Source organism: Terrapene carolina, unplaced genomic scaffold (assembly GCF_002925995.2).
Source record: "Terrapene carolina triunguis isolate 2854851 unplaced genomic scaffold, T_m_triunguis-2.0 Scaffold192, whole genome shotgun sequence".
NCBI lineage: Eukaryota > Metazoa > Chordata > Testudines > Emydidae > Terrapene > Terrapene triunguis.
The window spans coordinates 7,507,155-7,520,515 of NW_020664543.1; the positions used below are offsets into that span (position 1 = coordinate 7,507,155).

The 13,361-nt window shown below is 43.9% G+C and overlaps 1 protein-coding gene across 1 annotated transcript in view; it reads left to right on the plus strand.

Moving 5' to 3' along the window:
- Positions 1–13,361, plus strand: part of CACNG4 (calcium voltage-gated channel auxiliary subunit gamma 4) — a 57,226-nt gene that overhangs the window by 35,104 nt on the left and 8,761 nt on the right. Inside the window, exon 2 of the mRNA XM_024198348.1 lies at positions 9,137–9,220. Coding sequence (XP_024054116.1) covers positions 9,137–9,220 — 84 coding nt within the window. The remainder of the gene's footprint in view (positions 1–9,136; positions 9,221–13,361) is intronic.

A 13,361-nucleotide genomic window follows, 5' to 3' on the forward strand; every position in this document is an offset into this window, starting at 1 on the left:
GGGCTTAGAGGGTCAGTATGCACCTGGGGACTCAATAAAGTGGACCCTAAGAGGGGATTGTTTGAACGACCTTTGAACTGAGTGAGTTCTTAAAGGGCCCTGAAGAGGGGGAAAGAGAGGCAAGGGTGCTGTAGAGGGGCCTCTGGCCACAAGGGGGAGTTTGGGGGGTGCCCCCCCTATGTTACGGGTACTCAGCACTCTAGGGAGAGAAGAAAATGACTAAGCAGAGCTAAGGTTAATTGGGAGGATCAAAGTGGTAGGACTGAGCATGTGGAGTGACTGGATAACCTGAGAAGTGTTCCTAGAATTGAACATGCCTTTGCCAGACTTGTGGGAGATGGAGGCAGCTAAAACATAGCCCGGTTTAAGAACAGACCATAATCCCCCTCTGCCAGCCGCAGCGAATTTGCAGCTGTGTAGGCCGAGAGAAGATGACAGCTGCAGCTTGGATGTGGGGCAAAAACCACCTTGCAGCGTATTTCATCCGGCTGCAAGGAGGCCAGTATGGCCAGAGTCATGGCCGGGTGTTAAAAGGGCTATATTAAAAAAAAAAATAGCGGGAGCAGGACTCAGTGGACACTGGTCGTTATTCAGCTTGTATCAGTGAGAGGGAGACAATGCACTAAGCAGCAGAAAGGACCCACCAGAGGAGGGGGGATGCGGGGGCTTCTTACCACTGCAGCAGATAAGAAAATCAGAGACCGGAAAAGGAGATTTATTTTTCCCACCAAACAACGGGAGATGGTTGAAAAGAAGAGACCAAAGAGTTTGTTAGAGCTGACAGCTGCTGAGGAAAACAGGGGAGGCAAGTTCAGTGCATTAATGCTGACATTTTAAAACAAGGATTTCCTTTTCGGAGAAGCACAATAAGAGTATGGAGAAGGCACAGAGCCAGATTCTGATCTCAGGTTACCTTGGGGTAAACCCAGATCTGCTCCAGTGTCAGTGAGAGCAGAATCTGGCCTATAGCCTCTAATTAAGCAGGTAATTCCTTACTGTTAAAAAATTAGGCAAATTCTCAGTTATGGAAAGAGAGACAGAGACAGGGGATGAAACCATCAAAGGTCGAGGTGATCCAGGCTCTGGGGAGACTTCAATGACTGTAGAGAGGAAGAGGAGCCAGAACTGATTTAAACTCCTTTGAAAGAAGGCACAAAATCGACTTGCTGCCTGGAGTCAGCAGAGGGCTTGATGATTACAGTCAGAGTGCAGAAGGCTAGATGTAAAGGATTAATTAATGCTGTACTTGTGAAGAGAGGGTAGGCTGTGTACATGAGATTTTTAGGACAAGGAGATGCTGGACAGAGACAATGAATTTTCCTTCTCTCAGATGTGACGAAATATTAAAGCGACACAAGGGTAGCTTATGAGAAAAACTGATCCTGTCCCCCAGTGAAGAGAACAAAAGACCTCTAGCTTATGTTCCCTGACACAGTGCTTTTCTAATAGCCAGTGTGAGGTTAAAATTACCCTTGTCATGACGTCAAAGGTTCAGCTTGTGATGAGAGTATCATATGATGCCACCGCCCTACTTTTCATTCATAGAAAATATACTTAGAAGTTGCAATAAAATATTTTGTTCTAAAGGTCTTTTCATTGCAAGATATGGCACATGCTGTTTTCTGGATAGAGTGGGGGTACCAAGCTATTTACAACACAACCCAGTACAAGTATCAAGGAGAGAGCATCAGTGAGCCTCTAAATCGTGATGGGCCACATTGTGCTGACAAGCTGAGAGGTACCGGACCCCATAAGTCATTCATTCCAATGAGCAGCAAGAGACTATTCAACAGTCTAGACAGTATTTGGTCCTGCCATGCGGGCAGGGGACTGGACTCGATGACCTCTCGAGGTCCCTTCCAGTCCTAGAATCTATGAATCTATGAGTAGCAGAGTCCTTATAGAAGAATCTGGCCCCATGTTAGATTTTGGGGACATGGGAATGGATTAGAATTAATCCAACGTCCAAGTCCAAGTGTGAGGTTCTATCACATAAGCACACAGCTCCTGGACCTTGCAATACCTGTGATACCATCGCGCCTACGTTCCCCGCACCCACTTCCACTACAGACCATTGCCCCGATTCAGCGCTTCACTGGGTTCCGCAATTGTGGCCTGTATTACAAAAGCTGTGATTTAAGGCTCTGGGCATCGACAGTGCACTTCATAAAACTGACCTTTAAGATGAAGCAAATGCAAACAAACCAGCATGTGGCCAAATTGTCAGGACTCACAAGGGTGTCAGGTAGCATCTGCCTCAGCCACTGGCAGTGACTTTCAGAAGGAAGCTGGACTTTGGGTCTTTGAGCAGCACAAAGATTGCTCAACTACCAAACAGCTCTCAAAGCCAATAAATGCGTATTTTACCTCCCAAGGTTTCTTTCTCTGCTAGCTTCCCCCTCCCTGACAATGAAGCCAGTGTGAGATGGCAAATTCACACCTGGCATGTTCTGCACACCGCCTGCATCTGTTAGGGCATGATTTCCTTTATAATGACAGCATTAAACATCTTTTGGCAAAGGCTCAAAAAATCTGTACTCGTTTGAGGCACTTAAATAAAAGCCCATGAAATTCTTTGAGAACAGCAGGAGATAAACAATCGACCTATGGACAAATGAATGTAGAAAGCAACATGTCAAGAAAATTCTATTTCTTTATAAGCGGAGTGGGCAGCTGGAGATAGCAAAACCCCAGACGTGAACATAAGGAACATGGAACAGATTCTGAACCGGAACTTCTTAGGAGCATCAGCCTTTCCTTTCTGAACGGGCCATTTTATAGTTTGTTTATGGCTTGGGTAAAACCTAGCTGGAACCGAGGGATGTAACTACCACCCTTAATTTACGAAGCCATTAAACTCCTTTACGGAACCAGGTAGCTGAAATAATAGGAACCTCTACCTAAAATATAGGCATGTGTGTGAGGCCACTCAGGAATCCAAGCTACATGGGAAGAGGGGTTTCACGGGGTTTTATTGGATGGAGCTGTATATGTCTGTGAGAGAAGCAGGAGAAAAGACCAAAGAAGCAGCAAGGAAGCATCAGACACAGTCACAAAAGTAATGGTAGCATGACCCTGAGAAAATGCTCAGAGAGTGAATTTGGGCTAGGTGCTGTCTGGAAAGGGAGCATAGAAATTGTTTCCAGCTGTTTAATTCCTGCTGCATTCAGGGAAACAGGACTTTGTATATCCTTTGTAAATATACAGGATTTCAACAAAGAAATACTTGGCTCCATCATCAATTTCTCTTCCTAACCAGAAGAAACCATAGGACCCTGAATAATGGCAAATCATTCGAGTCAAAAAGGGGTAACAGAAGAGAAAAGGGAAAGAGAAAAAAAGTAAACTTTGTGGATCTTATTCTGCACTGTGGTGTCTGCTGGTGAAACTCTATTGAGGTCAGTATAGTTTTGCCAGAGTAATGAATGCAGTGCACAGCCCGGCGCACTAATTCTAAACCTTGCAGAGAGTGTCAGCAATTTCTGATTTATACAATCTCCTTAGTTCTCAAGCCACGCTGCAAAATATTTCAGAACTTGCCAGGCATGAGAACGATGTAAGAAATAAAAAAAAAATGTAACAGTTGCCATTCTCCCCAGCTATTCTGGGTGTTTCTCTGTTACTGGATGGATTTTTTACTTCCCTCAAATTAGAAAAGCAAAAGTATTTTATTTAAAAAATAAAAATAAAAATGTGTGGCTATGGGTTAGATGGACATTGTGCTCCTGTAGATTTTCACTTATAATTGCTCCCCTTCTTGTCATGTTTGTGTAATGTTACCCTCGAATCAACGCTCTCTCCGCTGATGATTGCAGAAGATGTGTCTAGTAAACATTCAAGTTTTAGCTGTAAAACTGGCTGTTGGTCAGCCCTGGAAATTGCAGTCCATGGTTTAACCTCAGAGCTGATACAGCAAGGGAAACAACAGGGCAGGCCTTAGTTCATTGCCCATCCCATCCTGTGCAGATTATGGTCCTTATGCCTGGAGTGCAGCCTCTGCCTGAAATAATCCTTAAAAACCAACTCTCTACCCACCTTCCGATCCCTTCTCAAGATCCATTTCTGGTGTGATACCGATAAGAAATCAGCCAATTGGTTGATAGCTAGGATATGCCACTGTTTTTTAATATGCTAATACATTTACCTAAAAATAAATGATATTTAAATTGAAAATGAAGGCGGCTTTGGTAGCACCAAATTGTGCATCGGCTCCTTGGTGTCATCACATTTTCTGGTTTTTGTTACCCTTTGTACAGGTGTAGAATAGAATATGGGCTAATTAAAGCAAATGAGCAAACAACATAGCTGGAGCACATTGCATTCGTTCTGTGACTATACAAAACACATTGTTGTGAAGCAGTTAGCATTGCTACACACATATCACACCTGACTCAAACCCCAGTAAAGGCAAAGCTAAACCACCTGAGAGTGCATACCCTGTTCTCCTCCATCCACAGACACACACCTTACTAGTGTCACAGCTACCATCTGCTACACATCATGCACTGCAACCGTAGCTCTTCCCCACGCAACCGTCCCCTCTCCAAACTCCCCTCCCTTCACACAATTCCTTGTAGATATTTGAGGTTGTATTATGTTGTGCATGGTTGATGTAGGATAGTGTTGGGTTGGCGCTGCAGGGGGTCGCTTGCTCAAAGTGCGTGATAGAAAACTGACCTCCCTGGAGAGGACAATAATGATTTTTGTCTGAGGCGTCTAAAATTGATGCTTCACTTTGTAATCTCATCAATAAGGGAAAATAGGGAAGCTGAAGGAGGAAGCTACGAATGGAGCAGCACCCCTGCAGGGCAAGCACAGAATGTTATTGAAGAAGGAGGGGGCACCAGCCAGAACCATCTCTCCTCCCGCTGCTATCAACATCTCCTTCTCTAAATGCGTGCTTGAACCAGAAAGACACAAAAGTGCTATTGACACAAACACCCTGCACTAAAGGCCCTCTGCTAGAATGGTGCCAGCTTCTTGTATGGTGGAAGCATACGTTAAATGACAACAAAACACTAACAGCATGGAACCATCCCCCGGCGTATAATTTCCGGGATTGGGAGTAGGAAGGGAGGCAGCAAAAGCATGGATGGCCTTGCCAAGTACTCTCAAATATTTAAGCACTCCACCTTCCAGTATTGCGCTGGAAATGCTTTTATAAATCATCAGGGAATGTTATTACTGACAAGAACTGAGCATGGTGAATGACTAGGATGCTTAAAGATAATCAGATAGTGTTTGCTGTTTCATCCAGATAAGGCTTTGGGTACTGCAACACATGGTCAAGAAAATACAGGGAGGAAAAGAATTGAAACCCGAAGTCCAATGGCAGCAAAGCAGCACTGTCTTTATCCCTGGTGCCCAGGATTTTGGGAAAGTTCAGATCTAGTCGGAAGATCACTGGTCAGTCTAGTCTCTCTTATGGGCCTGAATTGGAAGCTTGAATCTGTACGCCCTTCCTTCCTTAGGAAAGTTCAGATCTGGAACTGAACATCACTGCTCAGGCACACCTTTAACTAGAAAGCCCAGAATATTACCAGTGGCATGATTGCTAAGCTAGTTAAATACTCCGTTTGAAAGTGATGGATAACTGTATGACCAATCGTGATATGGTTTTGCTATGAATGTTAACATTTAAGGTTAGTCAGATCTTATGTTTCAAGGCAGTAGGTCATTGCTTTCAGTGGTCGGGAAGAAATGTTAACCCCTCTGAACACTTTTGCACAGTTGGATAGATGTATCATATGGGATGATTATTTGAAGGACAGGGGAGGGAAGCAGGTACTACCCCAGGGAAGAAGGATAGTTGCTCTCCTCTGAACCATTGTGTATTGCCCATTTCTAGAGTCAGGCTACATAGAACCACAAATCTGATCTTGTGTTGGAAATCCTACATTTTTAGGTAGTTAAAATAACTTTAGCAAAATACTATTAACTTAGGTACTTGACTGGCCCCTATAACCATGGTATCTGCACAGCTCACAGTCTTGTAATGTGTTTATCCTCACAAAACTCCTGTGATGTAGGCATGTGCTATTATCCCTATTTTACAGATGGGAACTGAGACACAGAGTGAGTGGCTTGGCCAAGGTCACACAGGAAGTCTGTGGTGAAATCTGAACCCAGGTTGCTGGTTAGACCCCCTAGTTCCTGGATCATTCTGCCTCTGACTATATCACTACTACATCATAAATGGGGGCTATTCATTATTATTGGACCAAATCCTCGCTCAAATTCTTATTGAAATTATTTGGTTGAGCGAGGTTCATTATCGAGAAGTGACTAATTTCGAAGGTACTCATTAATATACATCATATATCAGTGCTCCTTTCGGGGGAGGAATAGTCCTGCTGGCTTAGTGGTGTATTGCACCTTGGCCTCAGAAGGTGTCCAAAAGCGCTTCTCAATAAGGAGGTGGACTGCTAGGCAGTGACATTGGTTTAGACTCATCTCTGGTGGAAGCCAGAGTAGAAGTGAAATAGTCCATATCCCTTTCTAAAGGGGGTAAGAGACAGCCCTGGTGTTCTGGCAGACACAGCATCTCAGAATAAAATAAGGTTCTAAAGTAGAAGACCATCTCCATGGCGATTACTGATATAATGTGGCCACATTTGCTTACACACTGATCAGTATCTAACTGCCACTGTATCATTCCTTGTCAAGTACTGTGGGAAACTTTAAAAAATATATTGGTATTTTATGTAGATACTTGAGACAATGGGCCATTGAATTATAATATTAGACATTGTACTGGAATCCTCTGTCTTCTTTTACATTTCACAGCTTTTGACCTTTCTGTAGGCCATTACCACTTGCTGGGGGAAGTGCTGCATATTTTGTTCAAACTCAGTTTTGGTACAGTCCTTCGTTACGTTATTTTTATTTTAATTAGTTCAAGCAAAGGGAAGACTCTGCAGCTGTGCTAATAAGCAAAGAGATGCTCTTATGCTCACCACAATTTCCTGGCTGACCATTTTTCTACAGTCTCCACGTAAGTGGCTCTGAATTTTGCACCAGTCTGATTTCGAAGTTTAGTCCTATGAAAAAATATTGGCTGCGTTTTTTGGGTCAGTTCTGACACGACCTTTGTTATTGCAGGCTATTGCGGTTTATGTGGCCAAAAAACAACAATTTGGGTGATAACCATTATATCACTGGAGTTCTTGACACTGAGGTTGAGCCACATGGAGATTTTCATAAGCTCCCACTGAGCTACATTACATTACACTTGTTTACGTAACAAATGTACCTAGCCTGTTGCTGTTACTCGCCGTCAAATACCAGATGTTAGACAAGAGCCAGAACCCAAACCCTTGATCTGAACCACATCAAACTTATTGGGAGACAAGTTTTGGAATCCAGATTTTGATTCAGATCCAAATGTCACAGCTTCCTATTCTTTCTATAACTAACCGAACAGAAACCCCAGATCCCAACACCCGTGAAAGTTGGAAGGGGATTTGAAATCTAGATGTATTCTAGAAATGTCTGGCTTGGGGCCATTTTCAATGCATAGCTTCATGATGTGTACCCTACATGTTTGTATTCTTTCATGTGAATTTATTGGTGTTGAAATGTTCCAGATGCACGGCACTGGAAAATGAAAGGAGCTACCCATGGTACAGGAACAGCACGGGCAGCAGCAGTGCAATATTTTCCCATATTGCCTTGTCAATGTGTTTCAACTCCTACGTGAAAGGGAGCCCCTCTAAGGATGAGATCGAAGTCCAAGTCTCGATACCCATCCAGTTCTTGGCTTCTCTGCTCAAAAATGGCCTCATCTGAAAAATCAGGATTTGTTATGGAGACACTGGTCTTCCAGGAACAAAACGGAGATCACCGGGTGGCTTCACATAAGCTAAAAAACAGCTGACAGATTATAACAACTTGGGCTGCGTTCGAATCCCTGACTGAGCGGTGAACAGCTCCATAACTTATTGTGAATCGCCTGAATTACATAGTCTGCCATACAGATGTTGCCATTAAAAAGCCAGCATTTATGAATACTTACCACATCATACTCTCTGTGATACCAGAGTTCTTTCCTGTTTGCAACAAGGGGCAATGCGTCATTAACTGTGTCGGGAGTCACAACTTTTGGAAAATGTTGACTTAGAACAAAACATGCCTCTCCTACACACAGCTTTTAAAAAAATGAATGGGAGGAAAAATTATGTCTGAATACGGAAATTGGCATCCGGACACAACCAAGCATCTCAGAGAAATAACCACCCCAATTTCAGATGCTCAGACAGTATGTTGTGTTGGGAGAGAGACACTTTCATTTCATGAACTGCTATAAAAATAAGCTTTAAGGTGGTTAAAAACTATATTTTGGACAGATTGCCTCATTTAAGAGCCATAAAAGAGCAGCAAACCAGTCTAGAGCAAACAAAGGGCGGTACCGCAAAATATGCTTAGCAGATACTAATTCGCAACTGAACTGCTGTGACTCATCTTGCAGACAATTCAGACGGGTCATTTACGCACACAGGATGAGCTACTTACCTGTTGTTTAGGGCCATTGAAATGAATTACAGAGAATATTCCCAAGCAGTTATCACAAATAAAGTAGCCGTGCCACTTTATCCTGGGAATGAATTCAATGAACTGGGTAGTAGCAAGACCTGCAGTTGAGAGCCACAGAGCACAGCAGAAATCCCCCAGCTCAGTCATTCTTTTCTAGAAAATCCTTATTATGAGTAAAGTAAATCCACAGCCATATCCGAGAAGGTGCAGATGCGCTCCTGCTAAAATGGTATTAACTGATGATTTTCAAATCTTTGTTCGGTCAACACCAAACCCTTCTGTGCAGTAGATAACTCACCCTGGATGAATTTTATTCCCGAGTGTGAGAGCACTGGTTAATGAATAATAGAAACACAGAGGCTGATCTGCACCGTTGGGCCCTGCTCCTGCACGTTGTGGCTGGATCCCTGGGTCGACATGATGCTCACTGTGAGACGGGTGTCTAGATTATCTTGTTGATGTGAGGAAATTGAAGACCAAACCCTACAGGAGAATAACTGGCTCACGAGGGGGGGAAATGGAGCAGAACAAGCAGATGACCATTTATAAAGGTCTTTTTTCTGTGTGTGTGTTTTAATGTCTTGTTTGTTTTGTTCTTGTTTAGGAATCTACAAAGGACATTGCTTCCGAATCAACCACTTCCCTGAGGACAATGACTATGACCATGACAGCTCAGAATATCTTCTCCGTAAGTGTCAAAATAACATGCCTCCTTAACAAGGATAAGCAGTAGGGACAGGTGAGCTTGTTGGGATAGCTAGATACAAACCTTCTTTAACTCAGAACCCAAGGTTCCTTCATCCTAGAGATTGCACCACACTGGCAGTCTGTATCCAAAGACCCCAAGACTTTGGAGATGTTTGAAATCTGAGCCTTGATCCAATCCAAATACTGCAAGTGGCCCCAGACCATATAATGGCCCAAAGCATAACCCTGGGAAAATCTCAATACTCACATCACAGTGATGTCAATAAACGTGACTTATATTCGGGAGTGGGAGACCAGGCACTTTGGCTCCAACACACCCCAAATTGCAGTGGTGTAACTTGGGCCAATCGCTATAACAGATGAGTCAAAAATGGGCATGATTGTGAGTTCTCTAAAGTCACATCAGTCCAGCTCTGTTTTTTCAATATCAAAACCAGGGGTATTTGGGACCAGGGGCCCATTTCATCAAAATCTCTTAAACTCCGGAGGGGTGGGGGGATGTGCCTTTTTATGTGTGTAGGGAGAGAAAGGTGGGTAAATAGTTCCAGGTTCAGCCCTGCTAACCCATATGGAAAAAACTCTCATTTGAAAAGTATACTTTGTGGTCAGGTCACTGCTCTCTCACTCCTCCTCCTCTTCCCTTTCCCCTTCGCCCCCAAGGTACTTTTGAGAGAGTACAGTTGTCTGGCCAGATGCAAAGTCATTGCAGCTCATCATAGGTCTCAGGGTGCCAAGGGAGCAGTTCCCTGCTCGGTTATCTCAAAGCACGTGGAGTTCAGTATCTGGACATCATTGAGCCCACAGTAATCCATGGGAAGTTGCTTGGTAGGAACCACTCCCCTGCCTAAAGCCCAGACTTTTAAAAGGTATTTAGACAACTAATTCCCACTGATATTTCAATACCTTTGAGGCTCTGGGTCTAAGTCCCTTTTGAAAATGGGAGTTAGGGGCTTAAGTCATTTATGCACTTTTGAAAAATGTACCCCGGTCTTATATTTGTGTAAAGTTATTTGCAACTCAGACCTTTGGAAAGTTTTAGCCATTTGGTTGTGAGATCTGGCACTTGCAAAGACATTACAGTAATAAGGGCCATATGGGTGCCTAGGTAGACAAACAGAAGTGGATATTTTTCCATTATTTAGAATAAGGATCAGACCATCTGTGGCATCTTTGCCATATCCCCAACCCTTATCTGGAATGTCAATATAATTCACCACATATTTTTCTCAATTTTTTGGCATTAAAAAAAAGTTGAGCTCATGTTTTAAGTCCTCATCAATTTGCAGTTAAGACAGGGCGGCAGGAAGGGAAGCCCCGTTTATGTGTTTTGCCGATGTTGAATTGTTCAGATGAAGGGCATCAAAAAGCCACAGCGGAATGATCACATTAAGCTCAGAAGGTTCACAAGATTTTTCAGGATTCAGCTGGTGGCTAAACGATGTACAGCCTGCTTCACTGATACCAGCATACTGTAAACAGGCAAAAGACAAATGAAGAAGTTTCACATTGTTAGTAGTATGGGACATTAATCCAAAGCCCACTGAAGTCAACAGACTGACTGATTGATCAGAGAGAGAGAGAGAGAGAGAGAAAGGGAGTGTGTGTGTGTGTTTAAAAACCCATGTGACATCAAGAGACTTATATATACTTCAATTTTCCTATTTACCATTGAGACGTCCCACTAAATAAACAAATGATAGATGCCATCACTGCTCACATGTGCACAGAAGACTTATACTCAACCTTTTATGGGAAAAGTCACCCCACTAGGTAAAGGTTTTAAAAAATTTCCTCCACAACCCTGCACAGAGACTTAAACAACAGATAACTTCTTACTATGTTGTGCTGTGTTCAGTTGACAGGAGTATAATTTCTGGAGCTACCACAATATAACAGCTGATTCCATAGAGAACACACCAATCCAATGGAGTTGCATTTGTGTAACTGAAAGGAGAATTTGCCCCAATGTATTCGTAGCACTTTGTCCATGGACTGCATGACAAAGGCCTTGTCTACACTGCCACTTTACAGTGCTGAACCTTTCTCGCTCAGGAGTGTGAAATAACACCCCCCCCCCCCCAGCGATGCAAGTTTCAGCTCTGTAAAGTGGCAGTGTAGCCAGTGCACCAGCGCTGGGAGCCATGCTCCCAACGCTGTTAGCTACTCTCCTCATGGCGCGACTACACAGCCACGTTAAAGTGCTGCCGCAGTGAACATTGGCAGTGAAGACCAGGGGCAGCTCTATGTATTTTGCCGCCCCAAGCACGGCAGTCAGGCGGCTTTCGGCGGATCGCCTGCGGGAGGTCTGCTGTTAGTGCGGATTTGGCGGCATGCCTGCGGGAGGTCCGCTGGTCCTGTGCCTTCGGCGTACCCACCGCCGAATTGCCGCCGAAGCCGCGGGACCGTCAGACCTCCCGCAGGCATGCCGCCGAAGGCAGCCTGACTGCCGCCCTCACGGTGACCGGCAGCCACCCCCCTCGGCTTGCCGCCCCAGGCACGCACTTGCTGCGCTGGTGCCTGGAGCCACCCCTCGTGAAGACATACCCTAAGTAAACACATTCCAAACATGGAATAAACTGAATTTATTTTGCTCCTTTGATCTTCACACCTGCATTCTGTCCACTAATCTAACTGGTAAATGTAACTGCTAAGATTAAATCCTGACAAGCAGTTCTCCTATTGACATCATGTGGTTTTTTTTTAAATAAAAAGAACCCTGCTATAAAAATGTTTTAATTCCTCCACCCACATGTGATAGCTAGGATAAGGCAAAAGTAGAGAAAAGGAATTATACTAGTGAGAGATCTGAGATTTGCTACGATGTATGCAGTCACGGATCAGTGATGGTTTTAGAGTCCACTATCTTGCAAAGCATCAGTTCTAGAAACAAATACCAAATACCACTGGAAATAATGGAAAATAGGGATTCCTCGCTTTTCAATTATATAAAGCCTTCAAGCCATGGCAGTCTGTAAAGTATCTGACCTGAAAAATCACAATAATGTAAAAAAATAATTTAAGAAGTTTTCAGTGTGTTTTAAGTACTGACTTTACTGTCACACACTGGTACCTGTTGCGTTGGATTGCTGTAGCTACTTTGTCTCCTGATAACTAAGGCAACCTGGCTTTACAGGTGAAAGGAATTGACAATACTACGAATGAAATCAACTGTAACACTTTAAACACTATCAAAATGAGCTTTTCCTTAAAACATGTGCCATAAACAAAGCATGTACTCGCAGAGCAGAGTAGAGAGATTTTTGTTGGCTCTTGCATGGAATGACAGCATCACTCATTCATATGATTTGTTCAATAAATTTGTTAGTCTCTAAGGTGCCACAAGTACTCCTGTTCTTTTTGCGGATACAGACTAACCTGGCTGCTACTCTGAAACCTCTTATATGATTTGTGACTCTCCCACTCATCAGTTATCCCAGCCAAACTGTGTTAAGCTAATAAAAGTCAAGTAGGTGAAAGAAAAGGGGCATTATTTTCAAAAAAGAAGATCTGGGTTCTGCAGAAGTGTATCTGCTCTTCCACCTGCAGCTACTGCAGGCGCTTGTGGAAATCAGGAAAATATACATCTGACTGGCAAGTTATATGCAATGTTGCTGTAGCCCTGTTGGACCCAGGATATTAGAGAGACTAGGTGGGTGAGGTAATATCTTTTATTGGACCGACTTCTGTTGGTGAGAGAGACGCGCTTTCGAGGTCACACAGAGCTCTTAACAGAAACACTGGATTTATTACAACAATCTATAACCCATTTAAATCACACACCCCTGCCAGCTTCTCCCCATGACTGGAAAGGTGTTAAGGGGCCACTTGACACTGAATGGTCCCTTGAAATATGTGTTAATTAGTTATGCTAAACAATCTGTTCCACCTTGTATTTAGCTGTGACACTTGGAGTCAGGGCCGGCTCCAGGCACCAGCCCAGCAAGCCGGTGCTTGGGGCGGCCAAGGGGAAGGGGCGGCAGTCGGGCTCTTCGGCGGCGGGTCCCTCGGTCCCTCTCGGAGGAAAGGACCTGCCGCCGAAGAAGAAAGCGGCGCGGTGGAGCTGCCACCGATCGCAGCTTTTTTTTTTTTTTTGTTCCCCGCTGCTTGGGGCAGCAAAAACC